Source organism: Gobio gobio (genome assembly GCF_949357685.1).
Source record: "Gobio gobio genome assembly, chromosome: 8".
NCBI classification, from domain to species: domain Eukaryota; kingdom Metazoa; phylum Chordata; class Actinopteri; order Cypriniformes; family Gobionidae; genus Gobio; species Gobio gobio.
The window spans coordinates 39,329,020-39,355,388 of NC_137114.1; the positions used below are offsets into that span (position 1 = coordinate 39,329,020).

Consider the following 26,369-nt stretch of genomic DNA (forward strand, 5'->3'; position numbering starts at 1 on the left):
TCCTGAGATTTAAAACCACTCATCTTAACCACTTCCTATGACCAAAAAGGTCATGAGGTTACCATAAAGATAAGCGTAGAACACGCTTTCTCAGCTGCAGGCTATCAAATCACCAGTGAGCAATCTTCTTATTGAGAATCCAGTGACACCATAATAGTAAGGCAGTCTAAACTTCAGTACACGGGTCAGTCACAGTGACTGGTTTTACCTGTATTATGTGGTGTTGAAAAGAATGTGTGATTCAACCCCCTTTAAAGATCTGGTCTGAATAGGTCAATAACATAAAGTTAATTGTGTAGATGCTGAGGGAAGAAGTTACTGACAGAACTTGTCCCGAGGATTACAAATTCGCACCGTTCTATATCTGAAATATTCCAAGCACTTGCGCTACTTCTGATACGAAGAAAAAATTAATTTGCAACGGTCGCTTTGTGTTGCGACAACAGTCACATCTGGTGAATAGCTTTTAAGCACAGTCTTCAGAATTGTTTTTTCAGCATCAAAGCCTGATTGCTACCCAGCTAACAGGGATGTTCTCAGCACTTCCTTAACGTTCTGGCAATGTTCTCTCAAAGTTATCTCAATGTTTACATAACATTTGTTAAAAGTTATCTGGTCTTTAATAGACCAGCTGCGCCTCGTGGTACCATCACAGAGAGGCACAAAATCATTCTCAAGAACGTTTTCGTTCAGTGTACCTTGCTGGTGGAAGGATCTTCCCAACCCTATCCGGACAGCCCAATCCCTAACAATTTACAAGAACCAGCTGAAAACTCATCTTTTCGTGAGCACTTAACTGCAGCCTGCTAAAAAAAAATCTATTTCACTATCTACTTTACAATATTCATTTGTCTCACTATTTCTTAATCCTAGCTTATGGGCTATACATTTCCCAAAAGCATCACAAGCCCAAGTTGATCATGAAGACCATTTCCACAAATCAACGTAGCTAACAATGCTTTTGGAAAACGCAGCCCTGAGTGATGGCTGAAACTACAAGCACTTCTCATGTTTATTGCCTCTTGAATAGTTTGATTCAAGTTTTCTTATAGCTATTCTTTTTTCTATTGAACACAAATATACTTTGAAGAATGTTGGTAACCAGACAGTTGACGTTCCATTATTTTTCTATAGGCTACTGTGGAAGTCAATTGCTACCATCAACTGTCTGGTTACCAACATTCTTCAAATATCTTATTTTGTGTTCAACAGAAGAAAGAAACTCATACAGGTTTGGAACAACTTGAAGGTGAGTAGCCTAAATAGAAATGTCATTTTTGGGTGAACTATCCCTTTAAGATGTTATTGTATTCCTAGTAATTTGCTTAGGATAAGAGCGTCCGCTTATAAATGTAGTAATATTATCAAAACACTAGTGCAAAAATGTTATATATCATTCATAGAACGTTTGTCTGAAAGATTTTAGTTGGATGTCAGTCTGATGTTTACATTTTCAGATCATTTTAAATGTAAGGTTCCCATATACCCTACTAGCAAAACCTTTCTTGGACAATTTTTTGTTAGCTGGGTGCCTGATAACTGAACACAAACTTCACAAATATGACTTTTTCTGACAGTGTCTACTTTGTTAGCTGTAGAAAAGCAAACTTTAATATGGGATTTTCTGTAGCTGTTTATCATTATGATTAGGTCCCCATGATACATCCATTGATTAGCACAACCCTTGACAAAATACTGAGGGTGTCAGAGTCAGTTCCCCCTGTTCATTTGCTGTATTTTGTCCCCTCTAGAACTCTGTAGGGGGACAGGAAGTGTTGCCTATAGTGACGGGGCGCTTAGAATCCAGAAAACATGGAGAAGTACGAGAAGATTAAAGTGGTCGGCAGAGGAGCATTCGGGTAAATAAAACAACCAACGCGATATTGGTTCGCGAAATGCTTTTAGTGACTTGTACTCGTCTGTATGCACTAGTTGCTTTGCAAAACTATTATTTTACGCTGTAAACTCGGTAGAAGTTTTGCTTGAGAAACTCCGGTGAGGAACTTTAAATCTGCGCTACTCTCAGAACCTCTCTCTCAGAGCGCGAGCTAGCGGAATATACAGCGCATCACTTTCTCGCGTTTCCGCATTCCATCAGTACAGTTACAGAGCCATTATCACTCTATTCAACGAGTTACAGGGGCATTAAGAGTTTGAAAAAGATGTCGACACTTTCCCTTTCAAAAGGAAAAAAGAGCTGTTGAGCAAGGAGTAGCTCGCCCTACTCGTTTGAAATGTTCCTGCAATGTTCACAGCTCTACTATTGTTACTATTGTAATTTGGTAGCGATGTAGATATTACTGAGAAATTACACTTTTTCACTTGTAGGCAAAGTTAAAGTGTGGGTACTGTTCTGTGTGAAAATTGTTGCCTACTCAAAGTTTCTAAGGTAAAAAAACATGTTGGAGAAGTGATTTTTTAAAAAAAATGTTTAAGTAAATAAGTAAAGTTTGTATTAGCTTTTGAAACTGACTGATCAAGCCAAACCCTTGTGAAAAAGTAGTGCACTTAATTGTATTGAATGCATACGTGTAGTGTACTTTAAATCTTTTTTTTTAAAAACTGGATGTGACATGGCATTTTCACTCTCACACAAGATAAAAAATGAATATTGTCTTTAATATAACCTAGTATTTCTTTGTTTTACATGGACCTGTTGATATAAAAACTGCTTTGTCTTTACATTTTTACATTTTTTGAGGCAAATCTCAAGATTGTGCATGGTTCAATAAATCACAACTTTTATAAGTTAAAAAGAAAAGCATACAAATGTTAATAAATACCTAATTTTGAACCTACTGGACGAAAAGCACAGGATAAAACATAATTTTTAGTGTCTGTTTTAGTAAATGGCAGTCATTTTTTTCATCTATATATTTCTAAAAGCGTAGGAACTTGATACATTTTGTCAGTGAAAACCATGTCCTCACAAAAAAAGAATTTTTACTGCATATTTGCCAACTACTCACTTGTAGGTATTATATGCCTATAATATAAATGAAATAAAATGCATCTTACGTGTACTCAGAGTACACATTCATGTTTCTTAACAAACGTAAGTACACTTTTTAAAAAGTGCACTTTTGTAATAATGTAATATTTTACAGTTTTACTGTAAAGTACATTTTAAATAATTATGTTTAAATAAACATTTGTCATGCTTTAAAGACGTTCACTTAATTTGATGTGTTTACTAAAGCACATGTAAATGACTTGACTGCATCTTTAACTGTGTTTCAATATTAACATTTTTATTTTACTTTATTTTAAGGTGACATAGTTATTGAAGTTACATGCACCTACATAATAACAGCAAATGATGCATGATTACAAGCAACTACACCTAAACCAAACCTTAACCCTTACCGTAACCATATAGTAATTACATGCAGTTAATTCATATTACTCAGTACTTATTTGTGTAATTACACTGTAACAAGGTCAATGTAAAATAAAGTGTAACCCTAAGTTCTAAATTCATCATTACAAAAGTGTAATTGGACCCACTTTATATTAGGTGGCCTTAACTACTATGTACTAACATTTTAATTAATAATTTGATAAAATGCACTTATTGTGTACATATATGTTTTTACATTGTACTTACATTTTTTAAATTCCCTGCATGTAATTACATCTATAATTAATTTCTGTAGTTACATTTATAATTACACTGTTAACACTTCCCTTACACATAATAACCTTTCCCTTAAACTTACCCATACCACCACACCTGCCCCTAACTTTACCCGTATCCCACCTCAATATCAGCAAAAGTGTTTTGTAATACAATATGAACACATTAAGTACATTGTACTTATTTTTTTGATGTAAGTATATAGTAGTTAAGGCCACCTAATATAAAGTGGGGCCGTGTAATGACAAATATATTTAAATGCACAACTCAAGTTTCAATAGAAATGACATTAAAGAATATTAGTTTTCCAAAAAATGCTTGTCAGTGCATTCTTCATTCTTCAGTATTTTATATTTATTTTCACTTTATTTTATTTCACTTTGTTTGTGATACAGTATTTTTTGTACTGTATTTAATAGTATTGTTTAGAACTTGTGTTAAGTATTGTAAATGCTTTTTGGTTGTCCACTAATATTATTTTATTTATTTGTTTGTTTGTTTGTATATTGTAGTTTAAATGCTTGTCAGTGCATTCTTCAGTACACTTGAACCATATTTCAACCTGTATCCTGAAACCTAAGATTGCTCAACTTTCAGCTGTTAAACTTGAAATTGTTCTGTGAATGTAACAGATCCACACGTTGACCTGTATCTGACTTTTGATCTAATGCAGGATAGTGCACCTTTGCCGCAGACGCACTGATGGCGCACTGGTGATCTTGAAGGAAATCCCCGTTGAGCAGATGACCCGTGATGAACGTCTCGCGGCCCAGAATGAATGCCAAGTCCTCAAGTTACTCAGCCACCCCAACATAATTGAGTATTATGAAAACTTCCTCGAGGACAAGGCGCTAATGATCGCAATGGAATACGCTCCAGGCAAACACTTACTTCACTCACTTTTTGATAGTCACTTAATGTGTTCCTATAGTTTGGGTAAACCCAGCCTGATCTGCCGGCGATTTGTTTTCGCCCTCCAGCTCAGGCTGGAAACCTGTACAGTAATTTATCATGCGTCTGTTACACATTTGCGGGAACCAGTCACAGACTGGCTTATCCACCTGGCGCGCTATTGGCAGGTTTAACGCAATGGCCCTGTCCCAAATAAGTGTTAAGTTAAGTCTACGAGACCGCAGGTGTCCCATTTGTCATTTTAGGTCTCAGAAGGGTGCTCGCGAGCACCCCCCTTTGAGGTCGATATGCGCCCTCGATGCGCACTTCCGCCGAGCCCGCACTGGTGCATGGCCCTGTCCCAAATGGCACCCTAAACCCTCGCGGTCTTCCTCTGAGTCTGCACTTTCACAACGTAATGCCGCTTTGACTGCCGGGAAGAAGTCCGCTGCGTAACCCGCACCAGTGCGGGCTCGGCAGAAGTGCGCATCGAGGGCGCATATCGACCTCAAAGGGGGCGCTCGCGAGCACCCTTCTGAGACCTAAAATGACAAATGGGACACCCTGCAGTCTCGTGGACTTAACGGACACGCGGCAGCCATTGTAAGTCCACAAGACCGAAAGTGCACATGAAGTGTGCCATTTGGGACAGGGCCTACGCCGTGAAAGTGCGGACTAAGAGGAAGACCGCGAGGGTTTAGGGTGCCATTTGGGACAGGGCCAATGATGGATAGAGAAGCGATGGATCGATGCCCATTGGTCACGCCTCTTGTGGTCTGATTGGTTGACGGACTATCCAATTGCGTACAGAGTCATTTGAATTATGCCCTTTGATCACGCCTCTTGTGGTCTGATTGGTTGAAGGACTATACAATTGCGTACAGAGTCATTTTTGATCACGTCTCTTGTGCTGTAGAAAATACATAGCAGACTCCCCAGACCAATGTTCAATCTTAAAAGATTGAGCTTGGTCTGGTGATGGCCACAACAAAATTCATAATATGTATTACTGTAATGCAAAAATAATTACAAATGATTTAAAGTATAGGCTATGGTATCTGTATTCCTTACAAAAAAAAGTGTAATCATGACAGTAATGTTACAATTAAGAAAAATATGATGGACAATCATTTTCTTTATGCAAAATATAATAAAATAGGTAATAAGCATTTTGAATTATGGTTCAATAACCTTAGGATCTGTAATCATTTGTCTCTTTATGATTATCCTAGGTGGAACCCTGGCTGATTACATCCAGAAACGCTGCAACTCCTTGTTAGATGAGGACACAATATTACATTTCTTCGTTCAGATCTTACTGGCCCTTTATCATGTGCACAATAAACTCATCCTACACCGGGACCTCAAAACCCAGAACATACTCCTAGACAAGCACCAGATGATAGTCAAAATAGGAGACTTTGGAATCTCGAAAATTCTTGTCAGCAAGAGCAAAGCTTATACTGTAAGTACCAATATTGTCTGTACCTCGGCACTGGTTTGAGTTTGACAGTATGCGATTTCGTTACAGTCCAGATTGTCCCTCTCGTGACAGGTTGTGGGGACACCGTGTTATATCTCTCCAGAACTTTGTGAAGGAAAGCCATACAACCAAAAGAGTGACATTTGGGCCCTGGGCTGTGTGCTTTACGAGCTTGCTAGTCTCAAGAGAGCTTTTGAGGCAGCAGTAAGATATATTTTCTTATTTTCTGGTTGTCTTGATTTTGAAGAATCTGGGCTGGATTTCCAGAAACCTTCTTAACACTACGTCATTCTTAAAGGGGCTATATGCAACTTTTCCCCCAAAATAAACGTAACAATAGCCTTTTTATTTTACCATTTATGACTCAAACATCTCCTGATGAGCATACTGACACCTTGTCCGCTCACAGTGGGTGCACCTGTAAGCCTGTATCCTATTTTTCCTATTTTCTGGCGGGTAGGTTTTTCCCGCGCTGTCTGCGGATGTGACGTCACCACCGCTGCGAGAGCGAGCAGAAAATAAGAGCAGTTCTATTTTTTGGCCACAGGTGTCAGTCGCGAGTTTAAATTTCAGAAAAACGCATATAGCCCCTTTAAGTTATACCTTAAGGTGTATCTTAACGTTAATACATGTTTCCCGAAACGATCTTAGTTAAGAATACCTCCTATAAGTCATTCTTTCATTCTTTCGACCACTCTTAGCTATACCTTATCACTGCTGACAGTTCATTCCGATAGTGGTCACTAGTGTTGTAGTACTCAAGACCAGTCTGGGTCTTGAGACCGGTCTTAAGACCATTTTTTACTCGGTCTTGTCTCAGTCTCAGACTTAGAGGACTCAAATTTGTTTCAAGACCAGTCAAGACCACAACTGCTGGAATATTAATAAATTGCCAGTGCATTGTCTGATTTATTTGTTAACATCATTAATATTTCATTTGATTGGTAACAACTCTATATAGTGTCTTATTCTAATTATATTTATTGATTAAAAATAAGTAATTTCTCAGGCAGTAATGTGGATCTTTATGAATTTAAGGAGTGCTTAAGGGTCTCGCCCCTGCCTTGGTCTTGGTCTCGTCTTGGTCTCAACCCCTCAATGTCTTGGTCTTGTCTTGGTCTCAACCCCTCAAAGTCTTGGTCTTGTCTTGGTCTCAACCCTTCAAAATCTTGGTCTTATCTTGGTCTCAACCCCTCAAAGTCTTGATCTTGGTCTTGTCTTGGTATCAACCCCTCAAAGTCTTGGTCTTGTCTTGGTGTCAATCCCTCAAAGTCTTGGTCTTGTCTTGGTCTCAACCCCTCAAAGTCTTGGTCTTGTCTTGGTCTCAACCCCTCAAAGTATTGGTCTTGTCTTGGTGTCAATCCCTCAAAGTCTTGGTCTTGTCTTGGTCTCAACCCCTCAAAGTATTGGTCTTGTCTTGGTATCAACCCCTCAAAGTCTTGGTCTTGTCTTGGTCTCAACCCCTCAAAGCCTTTGTCTTGTCTTGGTCTCAACCCTTCAAAATCTTGGTCTTGTCTTGGTCTCAACCCCTCAAAGTCTTGGTCTTGTCTTGGTAACAACCCCTCAAAGTATTGGTCTTGTTTTGGTGTCAATCCCTCAAAGTCTTGGTCTTGTCTTGTCTTGGTGTCAATCCCTCAAAGTCTTGGTCTTGTCTTGGTCTCAACCCCTCAAAGTCTTGGTCTTGTCTTGGTATCAACCCCTCAAAGTCTTGGTCTTGTCTTGGTCTCAACCCCTCAAAGTCTTGGTCTTGTCTTGGTCTCAACCCCTCAACGTCTTGGTCTTGTCTTGGTCTCAACCCCTCAAAGTCTTGGTCTTGTCTTGGTATCAACCCCTCAACGTCTTGGTCTTGTCTTGGTCTCAACCCCTCAAAGTCTTGGTCTTGTCTTGGTCTCAACCCCTCAAAGTCTTGGTCTTGTCTTGGTCTCAACCCCTCAACGTCTTGGTCTTGTCTTGGTCTCAACCCCTCAACGTCTTGGTCTTGTCTTGGTCTCAACCCCTCAAAGTCTTGGTCTTGTCTTGGTATCAACCCCTCAAAGTCTTGGTCTTGTCTTGGTATCAACCCTTCAAAGTCTTAGTCTTGTCTGGGTCTCAACCCCTCAAAGTCTTGGTCTTGTCTTGGTCTCAACCCCTCAAAGTCTTGGTCTTGTCTTGGTATCAACCCCTCAAAGTCTTGGTCTTGTCTTGGTATCAACCCCTCAAAGTCTTGGTCTTGTCTTGGTCTCAACCCTTCAAAGTCTTAGTCTTGTCTTGGTCTCAACCCCTCAAAGTCTTGGTCTTGTCTTGGTATCAACCCCTCAAAGTCTTGGTCTTGTCTTGGTATCAACCCCTCAAAGTCTTGGTCTTGTCTTGGTCTCAACCCTTCAAAGTCTTGGTCTTGTCTTGGTCTCAACACACATTGGTCTTGGTCTCGGATTAGGTGGTCTTGACTACAACACTAGTGGCCACCACTGTTTCTTTACATCTCAGTCTATAGCAATATAATTCTGCTAATCAAACTGTTTTCATGCAAATAATACAATTGTCATTACACTGATGTTTGTTAGCTTTTTAATTCTATTATCCAAAGGTAGGCTGATAATAATGCAAACCATTATGGAGTCTATTTAAAGGGAATGATTGTGGAGGGGAGTTTGGTCAAACTATGGCAGCTCCTCTCCTCTTTCTTTCTTTTTTCTCCACTATAGTAGCTGTTGATTATATGTTTTGCGTGTTGCTCTTTTATTGAGTAGATCATCCAATAACAGAAATGAGTGATTTACACCAATAATGCGATGCAGGCAATTAACCCTGCTTGTGGAGTAAATGAAGACTATGGCAAAATATATTATGATAATATTAATTTAGTGTAGTGGGTTGATGCAGGTTGTAGGTTTGCGGAATCATTTCAAAATGAGAAGACGCTAAGAGACGTTATCGGGAAATCCAGCCCTGAAGACCAAATTACAATAATGTTGAATGACAATCTAAGCAACTTCTCTGTTTCCAGAACCTGCCAGCCTTGGTGCTGAAGATCATGAGCGGCACATTTGCCCCCATTTCAGATCGTTACAGCCCAGAGTTGAGACAACTAATTCTCAACATGCTGAATCTGGACCCATCCAAAAGGCCCCAGCTCAATGAGATAATGGCTCATCCCATCTGCATTAGGCCATTGCTCAATCTTTACACTGACATAGGCAACGTCAAAATGCGCAGGTAGAGTATTTTATTTCATTTTTTATTTTATCTTATTCGTTTATTTTTTCTATTGTACTGCATTTAATAGTACTGTAAATGCATTTTGTTTGTCCACTAATTTTATTATTTTATTTTTATTATTTGTTTTTTTATTTTTGTACATAATTTTAATAGAACTATTTTTGACTTGTGTTAAATATTGTAAATGCATTTCATTTGTCCACAAATGTTATTTATTTTTATTTTTTATTATTTAATTCTATTTTATAACTTTTTTATTTGATTTATTTTCAATTTATTTTATTTCACCTTTAATTTTTTTTAAACTGTTTTGTATTGTGTTAAGTATTGTAAATGCATTTTGTTTGTCCACGAAATGTTATTATTTTATAATTTAATTAGTTTTATTTTAAATGATCTTTTACTAAATTTTAATAGCACTCGTGTTAAGTATTGTAAATGCATTTTGTTTTTCCACTAAGTTTATTATTTCATTTTATTATTGTTTTTATTTCTTTATTTTTTTACAGAATTTAATAGTACTTGTGTTAAGTATTGTAAATGCATTTTGTTTGTCCACTAATTTTATTATTTTGTTTTATTTTTATTATTTGTTTATTTATTTTTGTAAATAATTTTAATATAACTATTTTTGACTTGTGTTAAGTATTGTAAATGCATTTTATTTGTCCACAAATTGTATTTATTTATTATTTTTATTTAATTTAAATGTATAACTTTTTATTTGATTTATTTTCAATTTATTTTATTTCACTTTTTTATGTTAAATTTTTTTTGTTAAGTTTTGTAAATGCATTTTGTTTGTCCACTAATTTTATTTTATAATTTGTATACCGCATTTAATTGTACATGTTAAGTAAATGCACTACTGCACTTAGTTTGGCTACTGAATGGATAAGTTGTACTATATATTTTTATAGGTTTGCTGCACTTTCTTATTTAATTAAATGATTCTCTTTTTAGAATAGAAAAGCCACTTTCTACTCTACAGACTCATGGAAGACCTGGTGGACGTGTGACCAGAAGCAGAGGTGGGATGTTATTTTCTTAAATATTCTATTATTTACTACTGTTATGTTTTAAAGCATCATTGAAGATTATTAATCCAACCTGGGGCTTGCTGATTAAACATCAGGAGTTCATAGTAAGCTTTCATTTAGCGCTGTTGGTTTGGCTGTCTCCATGAGGATTTTCTGGTGCCATTTGTTCCATTTCATCTACTAGGAGGACTGTCCAGTCTAACTTCAACAAAGATGATGCACCCATTGCCTTTATCTTCAGTGTACACATGGGGCAGTGGCATTTCCTCTCCTCTGCGTCTGCCCATGTTAAACACAGAGGTTATACAAGTGTCCCTGGGCCGCACACAGAGGATGGGCGTCACCAAATCTGGGAGGCTCATCACATGGGAGGTGAGATGATCAATTTTCTTCGTCTTAATTGAGAATCAATCATATTTTATTTCGGTTTTCAATTTGTATTTCGGCTTGACTCTATGCCAGGCCCCGTCAGTTGGATCCGGTGAGCCCACTCTGCCCGGTGCTGTTGAGCAGATGCAGCCCCAGTTTATCTCCCGCTTCCTAGAGGGACAGTCTGGTGTCACGATCAAATCTGTCTCATGTGGTGATCTCTTCACCACCTGCCTAACAGGTATGCTTCTTCTTACAATCTTCTTCTTATGCTTCTTCTTTGTTGTGGTAGAGCTGCACGATTCTGAATAAATTGAGAATCTCTTTTTTTGTTTCAAATAGAGATCATGATTATCCCACAATTTTGAACAGACAAGAGACAACTAAACTAAACGTTGCTATTTTGAGGCAACTGAAATAGACTGCGCTAGGGATGTCACAAGCACCGGTACTTCGGTACCAAGTCGGTATTGAAATTATAAAAATGTGACGATACCAGCATTTCTGTAGTACCGGTAGTAGCGACTCCCGAGTATATTCGGTACCTGCAGCTGCGTTCAGTCGCTTCCGTGTTTATCTAAGCGCAGGACTCCAGACTGTAGCCAAATATATAACACTGTCTGTGAATATTAAACCGCAAAATACTATTTAAATATTACTCCTGCATGTTCTGAGTCTCTGTGTTAATGACAGGTGGACGGGTTGTCGGACACAGATGCTAGGCGAGCGCGCGCGCGCATGCGCGCACACACATCATAGACACACACACGCACCTGACACTCGTTCTCTGTCTTTGTAGTCTCTGCCGTGTGACACTATATGAGGACACGAACGCACTTCATGAAAATTTAACGTCATATCATGAACACAGAAAGGTCTTCACGGCAACCCGTCAAAATAAAAGTTCTGTTTAACGTGAAGAAATTGACAGAAATACTTCTGTCAATACGTAATACTTTTAAATAGTTAAATAAAAAAATGTAATAAAAAAACATTTAGCTGTGGTAAATTTTTATGGTATTGGTACCGACTACTGGAATTTTGGTACCGTGACATCCCTAGACTGCGCCATTGATCAACAAAAACCTGGTCTAAAGTCAATGGCGCAGTATTTTTGTTGTGCTATTTAAAGGGCGCATTAGTAATATGCACCTATAGGCGGGTCCACAACGCGTGTACACTCTGCTTATTACACACACAGGGACACCCAGCAGCACACAAACATTATTAAATATAAAAAATAAAAGGATTCCACTCTGGAGAAGCGTTCAGTCTTTCCCCCCGCAAATAGCCAATCCGCCATGGTGCAAGTGCAACTGGCTTCTAAAGGGAATGGGAGATGAGACTATGCTTGGTTTATTGCATGTTACGCCCAGAACACACCTATTACTCATTAAGAGACTAGGTACAACTCTTTTGGACCATGAGCCTGGTGCACCGGCCATTTTTTCATTTAGCAAAAGTGGATTCGGACATGCCTTAAAGGAGAACTCCGGTAAATTTTTAAATTAATCTTGATCGTTATACCTTTGTGAGTACTGTCTATAGAAAAAAAACCGAACCGGATTGGTGCTTGCAACACGAAGCTGTTACAGTTAATGCCCAGAGCTCCCACTTTGCTAACACGGCAGCTATGGGGGCATATACATAAAGAGTGTCTTTGTGCCTCTTAACAGACACAAAATGCAATTAAAATGTCTGTCCAGCATTAACAGGGCCCTTAAATAACAACGAGATGCGTTTAGCCACTTAGCCATTGTTTAAACTCACCTAAATAGAGTTTTAGACGGCTAGCAGTAGTCTCACGCTGAAGTCCCGTGGGAACTCAGTTGTAGCCGGAAAAAGGTAAATAGTCCAGGTGGGAGGAGCGTCGTGTGTGTGAAGAGTGATGATCGGCTCACAAGTGAAGAAGAAATGGTTCGCGTTTGTGCCGTTCCGTATTGTGGCAACAGAATGCGAAAATACAAGAATTTACATTTTCATCGTCTTCCTTTTCATGACCTCGAGATTCCACAGGTCCTCCCACCTGGACTATTTACCTTTTCCCGGCTACAACTGAGTTCCCACGGGACTTCAGCACGAGACTACTGCTAGCCGTCTAAAACACTATTTAGGTGAGTTTAAACAATGACTAAGTGGCTAAACACATCTCGTTGTCTTGTAAGGGCCCTATTCATGTTGGACAGACATTTTAATTGTATTTTGTGTCTGTTAAGAGGCACAAAGACACTCTTTATGTATATGCCCCCATAGCTGCCGTGTTAGCTGAGTGGGAGCTCTGGGCATTAACTGTAACAGCTCCGTGTTGCAAGCACCAATCCGGTTCGTTTTTTTTTTTTCTGTAGACAGTACTCACAAAGGTATAACGATCAAGATTAACTTAAAAATTCACCGGAGTTCTCCTTTAAGTGGACCTGTAGCATGCGCTTCAGACCAGATCGTTAAACTAATGCACTGTAAAAAGCTGTATAAAGCTCTAAGATCACTTATCATTTTCCACAGCTCATGTTGCCTGTAGTTTTTTGTCTACTGAAATATTTTCATCAGCAGAACAATCCAAAAACACATTAAATAATAGTACAACCCACTGAAGAGATGTACGTCTATCCTTCACTGCCTCGTCTTTATTCACGTTAAATATCAAAGATGGCGCTGCTGTGAATAAGGTCTATAGACATACCTGAATCTCTGTCATTTAGGAATGAGATCACGTTTGTGTTTGAATCGAGATTGCGATCTTCTAATGATTAATCGTGCAGCTCTGGGTTGTGGCATCATCGATTTCAGAATCATCCACCCTTAACGACACATACCACCAAAACATTTTAGTCACTTTACATGTCCTGAAGCTGCTAAGTGGACATGACTTTAAGTCTGTGTCTGCAAAATTAAGCACAAAGTAATTTAAATGTTTAAGATACAATGAAGAAAGGGGGATTTTATTTACCCCTTTTTAGTATACTTCCTACAGAGCTCATTAAGCGGCATTTGTTCACACTGCAAAAGCTAATCTCTTGATCTCTGGCATTGTAGCACAGGTGTTTTGTCTGCTCTAGAGTAAAGGATATGCTGCAGCCTAACCATTCGTCTCTGCAGGGGAATCATTAGTCCTCAGCAGATATAGAGGATTAAAGGGTCTGACTTCCAGCTCAGTTGCTCTTCTTGTGCAGTGGTTTGCACTGACAGAGAAACAATTGTTGTTTAATTCTTTGTTTATCTGCAAGAGCGACTATAATCTGCTCAATCTGCTTTCGGCTTTGCAGACAGAGGTATAATCATGACGTTTGGAAGTGGAAGCAATGGTTGTCTTGGACATGGGAACTTCAACGATGTGACACAGGTAGATTTAGATTATCAGTTTTTTTAGTTTTTTTGTTGTTGTTGCAATGGTATATTTTGAGATGCTTTCTCAGGCAAGCTAAGGATTTAAACAAACAAGGAACTTTGCTGCTGTACCATGAGGGCAGCAGGCACAATGATATTACGCAGTGCCTGAAAATAGGCTAACTTCCATCAACATAACCAACGTGACAACCTGCTTGCACAGAGAGTGTGCTGGGGACTATTTTCAGGCGCTGTGTAATATCATTGCGCCGCTGCACCCATGGTACGGCAGCAACGTTCTTTGATTATTACGCAGGAATGAGAGTATAGTTCCTAGCCATATCGGCCTAGAAAATCGTAACTTTTCATTTTCCGTCGGTCTTAGTACACGATGTAACTACAGAAGAGTCTAGTTTTAAATTGGAAAAATATCGAAACACTCTTAATTTTTTTGAGCGAGATGCTAACGGTCTAATCAGATTCAATGATCTATGCTAAGCTATGCTAAAAGTGCTACTGCCAAACCCAGAGATCGGCTGAATGGATTCGAAAACGGTAAAACTCAACTGTTTAAATCTAGGGGAGTTGGAAAATGAGCCTATTTTCAAAAACAGTGGAGTGTTCCTTTAAGTTTTGACCTCAGGTAAAAATCAAACTTTAAAAAAAAAATGTGTTAATTGAAATTAAGCTGAAATAAAAATATGAATATTAGATGAAAAAATAAAAGTAAAACTAAATTTAAGCTAATAGAAATATTTAAAGAACAACAACAACAACCAAAATCACATAATGTAATACAAATTACTAAAACCTAAAATTAAAATGAAAAATAAAAAATAAAATATTAATAAATGCTATAATAGTATATAATACTTAAAAAAGCTAATAAGTTATAATAACTGTATAATTTACAGCTATTATTCGCAAATTTGTTTTAGTAAAGAAAGCTCATCTTTTGATGAAATTGTCATTTATATGTGTAAAAATGGATACAAATAAATAAACAAACAAATTACATATTAGTATGAAATTAAAATAAATAATAATTAATGTTAAAAGTATACTAAATCGAAATTTAAAATAATAAATGTAAATATAAAATACATTTATGTGAAAACAATGGCAGAGACCTCCTGGCCCAAAACTGCCATCAGAAAGAAATCCTGCCTCGGGTTGTGATGGAGATTTGGGCCAGTAAGCAACCACCTAGCAATACCCTAGCAACCAACCAGAACACCCTAGCAACTGCATAGCAATGCTCTAAAAAAACACCTTAGTAACTGCATAGCAACACCTTGGAAACCACCCACATATACTCTAGCAACATGATGGCGTGCTGCATGCAGAACCTGATTTCACCAAGGAGAACATGCAGCATGTTCCTGGATCAACATCTTTGTTGATCTTGGAACAACATTCCAATCAGATTTAAGGGACACGTTAACAGTTTGTCAAGTTTAGGCTTAAAACCAGGGTTAGGTGCTTCTACATCAGTATTATTCACCTAAAATTTCCCTCTGATTTTAGGAATAAGTTATTGTTAGAGTTAGGTTTAGGGTAAGGGATATGGTTAGGACTATATTTTCAGACAGGAATGGTGTTCCAGGATCAACAAAATATGTCAACCCAGGAAAACGTCTAACAAACACCTCTTGCATTTTCTTCACAAAATGTGAAACTCCAGTGTTAATCATACTCATAGTTCTTCATGTTCCTGTCATTGTATTCAGCCCAAGATAGTAGAGGCTCTTCTGGGTTATGAGTTGGTCCAAGTGTCTTGTGGAGCATCCCACGTTCTGGCAGTGACCAATGAGCGAGAGGTTTTCTCCTGGGGGCGAGGAGACAACGGTAAATGAGCAACATCACTTGTCACTTGAATACTGTGTTTCTTTTGGTTTCTCTTTGTATTCTTGCAGACAGCAGCAGCGCCTCCAGGCAGTCCTGGCATTTTGTGCGCAATCGTTCTCTTCTCCCTCTCGTTCTCTCTCTCTGTCACACTCATTCTGTATTATCTCTCTGTTTGACAGGCCGGCTTGGTTTGGCCACTCAAGACTGCCACAACTCTCCGCAGCAGGTGAGTTTGCCAGCTGATTTTGAAGCGCAGCGTGTGCTGTGTGGGGTGGACTGCTCCATGATCATCAGCACACAGCAACAGATCCTGGCCTGTGGGAACAACAGGTACTCAATATTCTTCTCACAGTTCATTATGTATAAAAAACAGTATGAAAAATATCATATTACTTTAGCAAAACACATATTATGTTATGATGTAATGTGTGTTCAAGTGATTTTGGTTGGATGGTTTGCCTTTATCAGAGTGTCTATTCACACCAAGTGCAATTAGCGTGCCTTGTTGGCAAGTGCTATTTGCACTAGCTCCGCCTAACAATGCCTGTTTGGGCCAAACAAGATTTAAAAAAGACGTGTGCATTTTAGCTTTTTCAGTGGTGTAGTCAGTAAAGTGTAAGGCTCAAGGATCTAGGTTTTGACGCTATCGACTCTGGTTCGAATCCACCTTTTGCCGAGCTCGCTCTTCACTCTTTTCCCGAAATGTTTAATAATAAAAAAAGCATTTATTGGGTAGGGTTAGGGGTAGATGTAGGGAGGGCTTTTATTGTCCCATTAAGGCGGCATACATTTAATAATTTTAATATACAGTGAGGAAAATAAGTATTTGAACACCCTGCTATTTTGCAAGTTCTCCCACTTAGAAATCATGGAGGGGTCTGAAATTGTCATCGTAGGTGCATGTCCACTGCGAGAGACATAATCTAAAAAAAAAATCCAGAAATCACAATGTATGATTTTTTAACTATTTATTTGAATGATACAGCTGCAAATAAGTATTTGAACACCTGAGAAAATCAATGTTAAAATTTGGTACAGTAGCCTTTGTTTGCAATTACAGAGGTCAAACGTTTCCTGTAGTTTTTCACCAGGTTTGCACAAACTGCAGGAGGGATTTTGGCCCACTCCTCCAAACAGATCTTCTCTAGATCAGTCAGGTTTCTGGCCTGTCGCTGAGAAACATGGAGTTTGAGCTCCCTCCAAAGATTCTCTATTGGGTTTAGGTCTGGAGACTGGCTAGGCCATGCCAGAACCTTGATATGCTTCTTACAGAGCCATTCCTTGGTTATCCTGGCTGTGTGCTTCGGGTCATTGTCATGTTGGAAGACCCAGCCTCGACCCATCTTCAATGCTCTAACTGAGGTAAGGAGGTTGTTCCCCAAAATATCGCAATACATGGCCCCGGTCATCCTCTCCTTAATACAGTGCAGTCGCCCTGTCCCATGTGCAGAAAAACACCCCCAAAGCATGATGCTACCACCCCCATGCTTCACAGTAGGGATGGTGTTCTTGGTATGGTACTCATCATTCTTCTTCCTCCAAACACGTTTAGTGGAATTATGACCAAAAAGTTATATTTTGGTCTCATCTGACCACATGACTTTCTCCCATGACTCCTCTGGATCATCCAAATGGTCATTGGCAAACTTAAGACAGGCCTGGACATGTGCTGGTTTAAGCAGGGGAACCTTCTGTGCCATGCATGATTTCAAACCATGACGTCTTACTGTGCGTTCACACCGCCGCCGGCGAGAGCGTCAAACTTCGCTCTGGCCGCTCTGCCATCGACGCTGTAGAAAGATTTGTGGACGCGCTGCCGCTCTGACGTAGATCGAATGCTTGGTCTTTTTTAAAAACGGCATTTAAAGGGGCTGCAAAGCAAACAATCATGTTGATAAGCGTTTGTGCAGACTAACCACAGGTAGGGTATAACCGTATAATATAACCTAATGAAATCATTTAAATGTGAAAGTTAAAAAGAAGCAGATCGATGGAAAGAACTTAACAATTATAGTTACATGTTTGCTAACGAAATAAACCAATTAAAAGCCATTTGTGTGGTGTATGAATAATCTTGCACGTCTTCTTATCAAACCCGCCGCACCAGCAGTGATCAACCTCTCCTCTATTTTGCTTGGGAACTAATGTGGTCGGAACCAAAGTTTACAGCACTGCGTTCTGGAATCCTCTCAAGCGGAGCACTACTACATTCCCATTGGTTGCCGCCGGGTGCCGCTGAACCGCATCATAGCTCATTACCATAAAGTTGACCTGATTTCAACTTTCCTCGACGCCCAAATCGTCCAAAGCGCGCCACGCCGCTCTCGCCGGAGCTCGCCGCCGGGCTCCCATTGAAAATGAATGACTTCCGGCCACTTTGACGCTCTCGCCGGCGGCAGTGTGAACGCACAGTTAGTGTATTACCAACAGTAACCTTGGAAACGGTGGTCCCAGCTCTTTTCAGGTCATTGACCAGCTCCTCCTGTGTAGTTCTGGGCTGATTTCTCACTTTTCTTAGGATCATTGAGACCCCACGAGGGGAGATCTTGCATGGAGCCCCAGTCCGTGGGAGATTGACAGTCATGTGTAGCTTCTTCCATTTTCTAATGATTGCTCCAACAGTGGACCTTTTTTCACCAAGCTGCTTGGCAATTTCCCCGTAGCCCTTTCCAGCCTTGTGGAGGTGTACAATTTTGTCTCTAGTGTCTTTGGACAGCTCTTTGGTCTTGGCCATGTTAGTAGTTGGATTCTTACTGATTGTATGGGGTGGACAGGTGTCTTTATGCAGCTAACGACCTCAAACAGGTGCATCTAATTTAGGATAATAAATGGAGTGGAGGTGGACATTTTAAAGGCAGACTAACAGCTCTTTGAGGGTCAGAATTCTAGCTGATAGACAGGTGTTCAAATACTTATTTGCAGCTGTATCATACAAATAAATAGTTAAAAAATCATACATTGTGATTTCTGGATTTTTTTTTTTAGATTATGTCTCTCACAGTGGACATTCACCTACGATGACAATTTCAGACCCCTCCATGATTTCTAAGTGGGAGAACTTGCAAAATAGCAGGGTGTTCAAATACTTATTTTCCTCACTGTATATAATCATTTACACTATATGTTATTATTGCTTCCTGTTAATGTACAACAATACTGACGTGCAAAATAGTATGTATCTAAAGTATAAATTGCATGTAATTATTATTTACACTTGTTGCAAAGAACTGCTATTTTTACATGGTGTAAATAGAATATATCACTATTTTCACCCAGTAAATAGCATCTACAGCTATTTGCACTTAGTGTAAATATCATCTATCGCTAAGAAAATATTTTATTTTCACTTAGTGTAAATAGAATCTAGTTGATTTGTGCAAATAGCTGCTGCCTTATTATATTTTATTTATTTCACTATATTATACTCTACCCTTCAAAAGTTTGTGGTCAGTAATTTTTTTAAATGTTTTTGAAAGAAGTCTCTTATTTTTACCAATGCTGCTTTTATTTAATCATAAATAGAGCAAAACTTAAATAAAAATGTTTAAAAATATTATTGCAATGTAAAATAAATGTTTCCTATTTGAATATGTTTTAAAATTGAATTATTTCCTGCGATGCAAAGCTGACTTTTCAGCATTATTACTCCAGTCTCCAGTGTCACATGATCCTTCAGAAATAATTATATTATGCTGAATTAGAAACTTTCTTATTATTATCAATGTTGAAACATTTTTTATCATTATTCTTTGATGAATAGAGCGCTCAAATGAACAGCATTTATTTAAAATAGAAACCTTTAAATCTTTTGTAACATTATAAATGTCTTTACTATTGTGACGAGCAGGGCGAGCGAGAGCCGTGAGAGAGCGACGAGAGGCCAGTGAGTAATTGGATGATGAGCGCCAGCTGCGCGTCACACAGGTCCCGGATCTTACGTTTTGTAGTGTGTGTGCGCGGCAGTCGTCCGTGAGGGGCTGCTGCTTTTACTTTCTTTTTTTTTTTTTTTTTTGCTGAAAGTAAAAGCGGCAGCCCCTCACGGATGACTGCCGCGCACACACATAACAAAACGTAAACAATACCCAACGTAAAATCCAGATCTGGTCCTCTCTCGTCCTTCACTGTCGTCGCTCCTCCTTTTATGTTCCCGTCACTCCTCCGTGAGAGATCCGAGACCGGTGTGACGTGTAGCTGGAGCTCATCATCCAATTACTCACTGGCCTCGCGTCGCTCTCTTGCGGCTCTTGCTCGCGCTGCTTATCACAACTATCATTTTTGATCAATTTATTGTGTCTTTGCTGAATAAAACTATTAATAAAAAATGTAAAAATCTTACTGACCCCAAACTTTTGAACAATAATGTGTGTATATATATATAAACACTTCCCAGCCAAAAAAGTTGCTGTTTGGATTTAAATAAGCCAATGCTTATGAGTCTGTGATTGGTGTCGGTGATTATTATGTTTTTTAGCATGTTATATGTTTGGCATAATTGATAACCCTAATTGATGGAGTGTGTAGCTTCTCATTTCTTAAACAACCATGTAGGAAGACACATCATGGCCATATTCCAGCATGACAATGTCAAGATTCATCAGGCTCAAATTGTGAAAGAATGCTTGGGAGGGAGCATGAAGAATCATTTTCACACATGAATTGGCACCTCTGATTCCAGACCTTAAATTCATGAAAGTCTTTGGGATGTGCTGGAGGAGACTTTACAGAGTGCTGGACTCTTGCATTGTCAATACAATATTTTGACCAAAAATGTACGCACCTTTTAATGGAAATAACATCACAACATTTATTTCCATCAAGAGGTGCATATAACATGCTAGAAACGTAATAATCACTGCAATAATGATCCAATCATATAGTGTACTTCTTTTTCACAGGGCAGTGGGTTTATTCTGAAAATCTAGTCATAAACTACGATTTTTAGCACTCAAGCACTGACCTTTGATGGTGTGGCTGACAGGGTGTGACTGTTATTTAAAATATGGTCATTGTGTTGGTCATTTCCTATGATGAAATGTCTTCATAATTCACAGTCTTTTCAAATGTTAAAGCAGGAATGAGGAGTGTTAACTCCCTAAACTGGTTTGGCAATCTGTGAAAAACTGTCTAACATAAGCAAAACAGCTAAGCAAGACATTCATGGAGATTTTTTAAAATGTTGCAATTAGACTCATACCAGGTGTTATAAAAATCCACTTTGAGGCTCATTATCCAGCAACATGTCAAAATGGAGACACATTTGGGAACCCATGACAGTCAACACCTCTACCAACCACATGCCAGCTGAAGCTTCGGTCAATTATGCTGCTTTCACGTCATGTTGGAATGTCCGTCTTTATGAGATGAGCGAACATGATGTCATCATTACTAATGGGAAATCTGGGTTTTCTGTGAGTCCTCTTTTTCTAAGATAATGACAATTAAAGAATTGTCAGTACCAAAGCTTTTTGGAGCACAATAGGCAAATGCTTAAGAGTCTATATCATACTTTTAAAAAAGTATGTGCCAGATGAATGTAATGTTTTCTGTCACTTGCATGTTAATAGAAATTAAACAAATATGTATTATAGTTTAAATTATAATGCAATTAGCTGAACTTTAGAGTGCTTTTTTGACCCACTTAAGTGGGACTTAAAGGGATAGTTCACCCAAAAAATGAAAATTCTGTCATCATTTACTCACCCTCACATTGTTCCAAACCTGTATGAGTTTCTTTGTTCTGCTGAGCACAAAAGAAGATATTTTGAAGAATGTTTGTAACAAAGCAGATAGAGCAACCATTAGTATTTTCCCCCTACTATGGTAGTCAATGGTTGCTCTATCTGCTTGGTTACAAACATTCTTCAAAATATCTTCAGCAGAACAAAGAAACTCATACAGTTTTGGAACAACGTGAGGGTGAGTAAATGATGACAGAATGTTCATTTTTGGGTGAACTATCCCTTTAAGTACATCTTTTTTTTGTCATTTCATAATTATTTACTTCCATTGTCTTTAATATATAGCGTACTGACAAACGTACCGACAGGCATTTTTGGAAAACTAAAATATACTTTAATGTAATTTCTATTGAAACTTGTACTGTAAGTAATGTATTTAAATATATTTGTAATGTATTTGCATTATACATTTGTAATGATGAAGTTGCAGTTTATTACATTTGAAATATATCAACTTTAAATGTAATATCAAATAAGTAAACATGATTACAAAGGGCACTTTTAAAAAGTGTACTTAAATCAATGCCTGGTTTCACAGGCTTAAACCTAGTCCCAGACTAAAATGCATGTTTGATCTGTCTTAACTGAAAGCAACTTGCACTGACGTATCTTAAAATATGTCACTGGCATTGTTTTGTCTCAAGATACACACCAGTAATGGCACATTTATAAAAGCTACTTAAATGTCCTAATTGAAGGCCTAATCCTGGCTTAATCTGAGCCCTGTCTGTGAAACCAGGCCAAAGTGCACTCTATTTAAGTACACTTAAATGGCCTTTTATTTGATTATTTACATTTTTTATTATACTGAAGTACACTATAAGTGCTCATTCAATACAATTAAGTCCACTTTTTTTCACAGAGGGCTGCTAAAGTGATATTTAAATGAATAAATAACCATATTAAATGCAGATTTAACAAGCTGGGTTTGGATAAGGTCTCAGACGCAGAGGAGCCCTCGTCTCACTGTCAGGTGGAGGAGGTCCACGCGTTCCAGCCCGTCCAGTCTGCTCCTCTAAATGTTGAGAAGATCGTTTATATAGACATTGGCACAGCACATTCTGTTGCAGTCACAGGTCAGAGCACTTCATTCACATTATGACTCAATGTGCTGTCCTGATTTAGACTGACCGACTCACAGACTACGAATATGTGCCCTAAATGCAGAGAAAGGTCAGTGTTTCACCTTCGGCAGTAACCAGCATGGGCAGCTTGGCTGCAGTTCCCGCAGAACCGGTCGAGTGCCCTATCAAGTCTCAGGACTGCAGGGAATCTCCATGGCCGCGTGTGGTGATGCGTTTACTTTGGCTATTGGTGCAGGTAAACAAGACATATACTAGTTATATATACTGTATATATATACATACACAAAATATTTTTGCCCCAATTTTCATTACTGTAAAGAATCCAGACATGATGATCCTGATTTTTCACCCATGATTCATGTGTTTATTGTAATTATTGTAATACAGTAATTTAACAGATCACAGTGCCTCTAATCTTTAAAAGCTATTTGAAACCATTCAGGTTTAATGTTTAATGGTATAACATGGTGTTACATCCAAACCTGCATGGGTGATAATCACCTCTTTATATGGCTTTTGTTTTTATTTATCAAGTCAAGTCAACTTTATTTATATAGCGCTTTTTACAATGCAGATTGTTTCAAAGCAGCTTCACAGTGTTAAACAGGAAAATAATGCAACAGAATTTGATTCGGCCGTACAACCGCTCTGGAGAAATCAGTAATTTAGTTGATATGGTTAATTTAGTTTACTTAATTAGATTTATTTGGATATTTAGTTGAAAATGTATTGTCCCCAACTGAGCAAGCCAAGCCAAAGGCGACAGTGGCAAGGAAACCAAAACTCCATCAGGTGGCATAATGGAGAAAAATAAACCTTGGGAGAAACCAGGCTCAGTCGGGGTGCCAGTTTTCCTTTGGCCAATTAACAAACAGCGTATGATAATTATTCTGGCAACTTTATAGGTCAGGGGTCATATTAGATCAGAATATTCAAAAGATCGGAGGCAACATGCCGGAGACGGGTTTATTGAGGATTTATAACAGAATAAATTAAGTAAAGGCCTAAAAAATGAAACTATGAAAAATGAGGCTATTTAATATGATCTATTTCAGTATATCTGTCATGATTGTGGGGGAAAATAAGATTGGGAATGATTAGTTTACTTTAGATGACATTTTAATATCATACTTAAAAAACAATTACACTGAAAATTAGACAATTTTTTTGGTTACACTTTATTTCACTTTAGACATTCTGCTAACTATAAGTAAAATGTAATGGTCCTAAAGCAGAAAAAAATATATTATATAATGCTTAATGATTATAAATGGTCATATTTTTATATTTTAAAACATTTTAATATCCTAATACATTTTTAATGCCTTAATCGTTTTAATTATATTAATATGAATTTAAATATTAACTTAAAACTCCTGACTATTTTTAAATATATATTATCTAAAAAAAAGATTATTAAGATTAAGAGAGGCCAAACGACAAGACAGTTGTTGATACTTGATGGCATTGAGGCAATTCGGTCTGTGCTTAAAAAATATATTCGATTTGAACTAGATACCCAGCCCTATATAATATAATATTTAGTTGTTGTTGTTGTTTTTTGATACTGGGATCAAATTTGACCCGGACAACTGAACTATATCAGCTCAAAATAATGGCAATGCATCCCAGACGAGGCTGCTATCAAGCCATTCATTTCTTCAGTCACAGAATGTGCTCTGGTGGGGGCAGGTAGGTTAATTAATGTGACATGTGGCTAAAGGTCAGCATGTAACCCCGACTGTGTCCCAAAGGCTTAGAAGACTCTGAAGACCTTTATTGTTTCATGTTGTCTTTGTTCATTCATGATTCTCACAGGATCTGACATGCAGAGCAATAGACCGACAAAGATGTTATTCAGACAAATGGTGTTCAGAATTGCGAGCAAATGTTCCGCCTCTTCTTTTTTCGGCAGAGGGGGAAGTGTACACCTGGGGTAAAGGGGCACGCGGTCGACTTGGAAGGAAGGAAGAGGATTCTGGGATACCAAAGACAGTGCAGCTCGACGAGAGCCACCCTTTCACTGTCACGTCAGTGGCTTGTTGCCATGGAAACACACTGTTGGCAGTGAAACGTAATGTGCAGCTATTATTACTTTTACAAATGTTAGCAGAATCGCGACATTTACTGCAACGTATTTGTTGTAATTATCTATTGTTGATTTGGCATTACAAAGGTTGTTGTCATTGTTCTCTCATCAGAGTGGCTATATTCTTACTCATCACTTCTCTCCTCAGCATTTTTTGAAGAGTCTGTTTCAAAGTGATAGCGCCCAAATCACTGCACACACTACGCAGAAGAGGCGTTCGGGTCCTGTGCATAAGGATTGAAGGATTGGACGGTTCATTGAGAATTATAAGCCATGAAGTTGCGTTTATTACGTGATATGATTTCCAGATATGTAAAGGTTTTTTTTTTACCAAATGTAAATTATTAACTTATAACAACAGATTTGCATTACATATTTTGTGTACATAAATTTGACTGAATAAGGTTAAAAATAATAATAAAGGTGTAGTATTGTAAATAATGCCTAATTCCTCATTGAGGCCAGACATTTTTGTGAAGATAATAAAGTGCTGCTTATGTTTCCACATAATTGGAAGTGTATCTTAATAAATGTATGACAGTAATAATGTGGGAGTTCTTATTTGAGGCCAAAAAGAAATTCTTTAATAAATAAAAGCTTTAATAACAAATACACATTTGTAATTTAGAATAATATATTCTTTATATTGCTAATAATGTAATATAAATATAGCCATTGACAATTATTTAAAGTATTGTTGTTTCTTTAGCTAGAACAATTCCAATAAATATGAATGCCTATTTATGTATATTGCATATTAAGAAGCATACTCATGTTTTATTCTCAGTTGAATCCCATGGAGAGCTCGTGCGTCCATCATGCTATGATGTAATTCTTCTGCAATATGTGATGCACAGAGCGTGTCATTAATGTGGCGCGCGTGTTTCCATGCAAAACATATCTACCGTTGACGAGAGTTTAATGTGTTTAAATGAAACCGATTTATTAAATAGTCGAACTCACCTCTTAACTCTAATTCCATGATTTCTGCTGTTGTTGTTCTGTTGACGTAATGTCTGCCTGAATGTCGTGTGCTTCTCACCGATAGAGGGAGTCGTTTGCCTTACAAATAACTTTCTGCAAACCTTTTGTTACCAGAGATTGCCTCTGTATGCACACTTTTGAGACTGTTATTTATTAAATAAGACGTTTTCATCTTTATTCACTTTTTATAAACTGCGTGTGGTATATTTATGTATATTTCATATTTTCCACATGTTATAATGGGCAGGAATAGCCTACAACTTTATATAATTATAGAGTATTCAAGGTGAGAAAAATGGGGAGGGGGATTTTTACATAATTTTAAAAGCATTTTTATACACTCTTAACAAAATAAAGGTTTTTTATTGTCATCAGTGGTTCCATGAAGAACCTTTAACATCCATGGACCCTTTCCATTCCAGAAAAAGGTTTTTAACGTGGAAAATAGTGAAAATTTCGATTATTAAACTGATCTTAATGCACACACACACACACACACACACACACACACACACACACACACACACATATATATATATATATATATATATATATATATATATATATATATATATATATATATATATATATATATATATATATATATATATATATATATATACATATATATATATATATATATATATATATATATATATATATATTAATTTTTTTTTTTTTTT

At 37.8% G+C, this 26,369-nt stretch overlaps 1 protein-coding gene across 2 annotated transcripts; it reads left to right on the top strand.

The window, feature by feature from the left end:
* Nucleotides 1–1,757: 1,757 nt before the first annotated feature.
* On the top strand, nt 1,758–25,875 carry nek8 (NIMA-related kinase 8). Of its 2 annotated transcripts, none has more exons than XM_079823946.1 (15): nt 1,758–1,859; nt 4,311–4,516; nt 5,761–5,993; nt 6,084–6,215; nt 8,998–9,206; nt 10,173–10,240; nt 10,434–10,621; nt 10,712–10,859; nt 13,882–13,958; nt 15,673–15,790; nt 15,970–16,120; nt 22,441–22,604; nt 22,696–22,848; nt 24,529–24,687; nt 24,851–25,875. In XM_079823946.1, the coding sequence occupies exons 1-15, from the start codon at nt 1,813–1,815 to the stop codon at nt 24,877–24,879; spliced, it is 2,082 nt and encodes a 693-aa protein (XP_079680072.1). In that variant the 5' UTR covers nt 1,758–1,812; the 3' UTR covers nt 24,880–25,875. The 2 variants fall into 2 exon arrangements, with proteins under 2 accessions (XP_079680072.1, XP_079680071.1); XM_079823945.1 differs by having other exon boundaries at nt 1,805–1,859; nt 24,815–25,005.
* The last annotated feature ends 494 nt before the right edge of the window (nt 25,876–26,369 follow it).

Bases quoted from the DNA above. Each gene is read 5' to 3' on its own strand.
- nek8 (XM_079823945.1), top strand. From the start codon at position 1,813: ATGGAGAAGTACGAGAAGATTAAAGTGGTCGGCAGAGGAGCATTCGG. The intron at 9,207-10,172 runs GTAGAGTATTTT...TTCTCTTTTTAG, and splicing joins GGCAACGTCAAAATGCGCAG to AATAGAAAAGCCACTTTCTA. The intron at 13,959-15,672 runs GTAGATTTAGAT...CATTGTATTCAG, and splicing joins ACTTCAACGATGTGACACAG to CCCAAGATAGTAGAGGCTCT.